This window comes from Palaemon carinicauda, chromosome 34, assembly GCF_036898095.1.
Source record: "Palaemon carinicauda isolate YSFRI2023 chromosome 34, ASM3689809v2, whole genome shotgun sequence".
Taxonomy (NCBI): Eukaryota; Metazoa; Arthropoda; class Malacostraca; order Decapoda; family Palaemonidae; genus Palaemon; species Palaemon carinicauda.
The window spans coordinates 73,194,615-73,197,665 of record NC_090758.1 but is presented as its reverse complement, the minus strand read 5'-3'; the positions used below and the strand labels follow the sequence as shown (position 1 = coordinate 73,197,665).

The 3,051-nt window shown below is 44.2% G+C and overlaps 1 protein-coding gene across 1 annotated transcript in view; it reads left to right on the top strand.

The window, feature by feature from the left end:
• LOC137627028 (uncharacterized) overlaps positions 1–554 on the top strand; it is a 14,454-nt gene extending 13,900 nt beyond the window's left edge. Inside the window, exon 4 of the mRNA XM_068358011.1 lies at positions 135–554. Coding sequence (XP_068214112.1) covers positions 135–554 — 420 coding nt within the window. The remainder of the gene's footprint in view (positions 1–134) is intronic.
• Positions 555–3,051: the final 2,497 nt, after the last annotated feature.

The window sequence follows — 3,051 nt, the reverse complement described above, 5'->3', positions numbered from 1 at the left end:
TACCATTAGGGGAATTACCATACCATTAGGGGAATTTACCACACCCATAGGGGAATTTACCACACCCCTAGGGGAATTTACCACACCCCTAGGGGAATTTACCACACCCATAGGGGAATTTACCACACCCATAGGGGAATTACCATACCATTAGGGGAATTACCATACCCATAGGGGAATTTACCACACCCATAGGGGAATTTACCACACCCCTAGGAGAATTTACCACACCCATAGAGGAATTTACCACACCCCTAGGGGAATTTACCACACCCATAGAGGAATTTACCACACCCCTAGGGGAATTTACCACACCCCTAGGAGAATTTACCACACCCATAGAGGAATTTACCACACCCCTAGGGGAATTTACCACACCCCTAGGAGAATTTACCACACCCATAGGGGAATTTACCACACCTATAGGGGAATTTACCACACCCATAGAAATTTACCACACCTCTGGGGGAATTTACCACACACCCATAAGGGAATTTACCACACCCGTAGGGGAATTTACCACACCCATAAGGGAATTTACCACACACCCATAAGGGAATTTACCACACACCCATAAGGGAATTTACCACACCCCTAGGGGAATTTACCACACACCTAGGGAATTTACCACACCCATAGGGGAATTACCATACCATTAGGGGAATTACCATACCCATAGGGGAATTTACCACACCCGTAGGGGAATTTACCACACCCATAAGGGAATTTACCACACACCCATAAGGGAATTTACCACACACCCATAAGGGAATTTACCACACCCCTAGGGGAATTTACCACACCCATAAGGGAATTTACCACACACCCATAAGGGAATTTACCACACACCCATAAGGGAATTTACCACACCCGTAGGGGAATTTACCACACCCATAAGGGAATTTACCACACACCCATAAGGGAATTTACCACACACCCATAAGGGAATTTACCACACACCCATAAGGGAATTTACCACACCCCTAGGGGAATTTACCACACACCTAGGGGATTTACCACACCCATAGGGAAATTTACCACACACCTAGGGGATTTACCCCACCCTTGGGAAGTTAGTGAATTTATATTAGATTTGCAAAAGTTATGTAAATATCAACAAGTAACTTGTTACCAGCAAAAATACTACTTTCTTACAGTTGGTAATGCAACATATCTATAACAATCCCTGTCCCGATGTTCTTCAGCACATTTGTAACCCTTTTCTATTGCTAAAATAACATTTATTGTGTAACACTTCTCTAACTAGCAGGTAACATTGTCATTTCTTAACGTTTCAAGTCCTGTGAGAGTCCTTTGACAGCTCTGTAACCGTGTTTATCGCCTTCTTTAGTTTTTTTCATCAGCTTCATTGAAACTATTTTGGTCCTGTAACAGTTATTTAAAAGTTCTGTACCCATTCTAAAACTCTCTAAAAATTCTGCTTCAATCACAGTCGTGTCTCAACCAGTTCGTCCCTGTAGCAACTTTGAAAGACACTTGTAAGTCTCGCTAAACATCCATTGCTCGTCCCTGTAGCAACTTTGAAAGACACTTGTAAGTCTCGCTAAACATCCATTGCTCGTCCCTGTAGCAACTTTGAAAGACACTTGTAAGTCTCACTAAACATCCACTGCTCGTCCATGTAGCAACTTTGAAAGACTCTTGTAAGACTCGCAAACATCTATTGCTCGTCCCTGTAGCAACTTTGAAAGACTCTTGTAAGACTCGCTAAACATCCACTGCTCGTCCCTGTAGCAACTTTGAAAGACTCTTGTAAGACTCGCTAAACATCCACTGCTCGTCCCTGTAGCAACTTTGAAAGACTCTTGTAAGACTCGCTAAACATCCATTGCTCGTCCCTGTAGCAACTTTGAAAGACTCTTGTAAGACTCGCTAAACATCCATTGCTCGTCCCTGTAGCAACTTTGAAAGACTCTTGTAAGACTCGCTAAACATCCATTGCCCGTCCCTGTAGCAACTTTGAAAGACACTTGTAAGTCTCGCTAAACATCCATTGCCCGTCCCTGTAGCAACTTTGAAAGACTCTTGTAAGTCTCGCTAAACATCCATTGCCCGTCCCTGTAGCAACTTTGAAAGACTCTTGTAAGACTCGCTAAACATCCATTGCCCGTCCCTGTAGCAACTTTGAAAGACTCTTGTAAGACTCGCTAAACATCCATTGCCCGTCCCTGTAGGAACTTTGAAAGACTCTTGTAAGTCTCGCTAAACATCCATTGCTCGTCCCTGTAGCACGATCGATACAGTCCTGTAATTAACCAGTTAGCGTCCTGTAATACAACCTTTTGAGTCCTGTAACACATGTTACAGTCCCCTAATACATCCACTACAGGCCTGTAGCACATCCAATAAAGTCCTATAATTCACAAGTTACAGTCCTGTAATACATCCATTTAAGCACTGTAACAGCCATTACAGTGCCGTAATACACCCTTTAAAGCTTGTAACAAATCCGTTAACTGTTCTGCGACACATCTGTTAAAAGCCTTCATACCACACCCGTTACAGCCCCAATCATCCCCGTTACAGCCATTATAACCATATAACACACCCGCTACGGCCACCTAGCACTTGTTACAGCCTCAAACACACTCGTTACAACCCCATAAAACACACGTTACAGCCTTTAACATACCCGTTACAATTCCATAACACACCCGTTACAGCCATCTAATGCCCGTACAACCCCTAAAACATCCGTTACTGCCCCATAACATACAGGCTACAGACCCTAATACTTCTTACAGCCCATAACACACCCGTTACAGCTTCCAAACACGCCGGTTACCGCCACCTAACACCTATTGCAGCCCAAAAACCCACCCATTACAGCCCCCTAACACACCCGTTACAACCCCCCAACACACCCGTTACAACCCATAACACACCCGTTGAAACCCCATAACACACCCGTTACAGCCCCCTATCACACCCGTTATAACCCCCTAAAACCAACCCATTACAGCCCCCTAAAACACTGGTTATAACCCCCTAACACACCCGTTACAGCCCCAAAAACACACTCATTACATC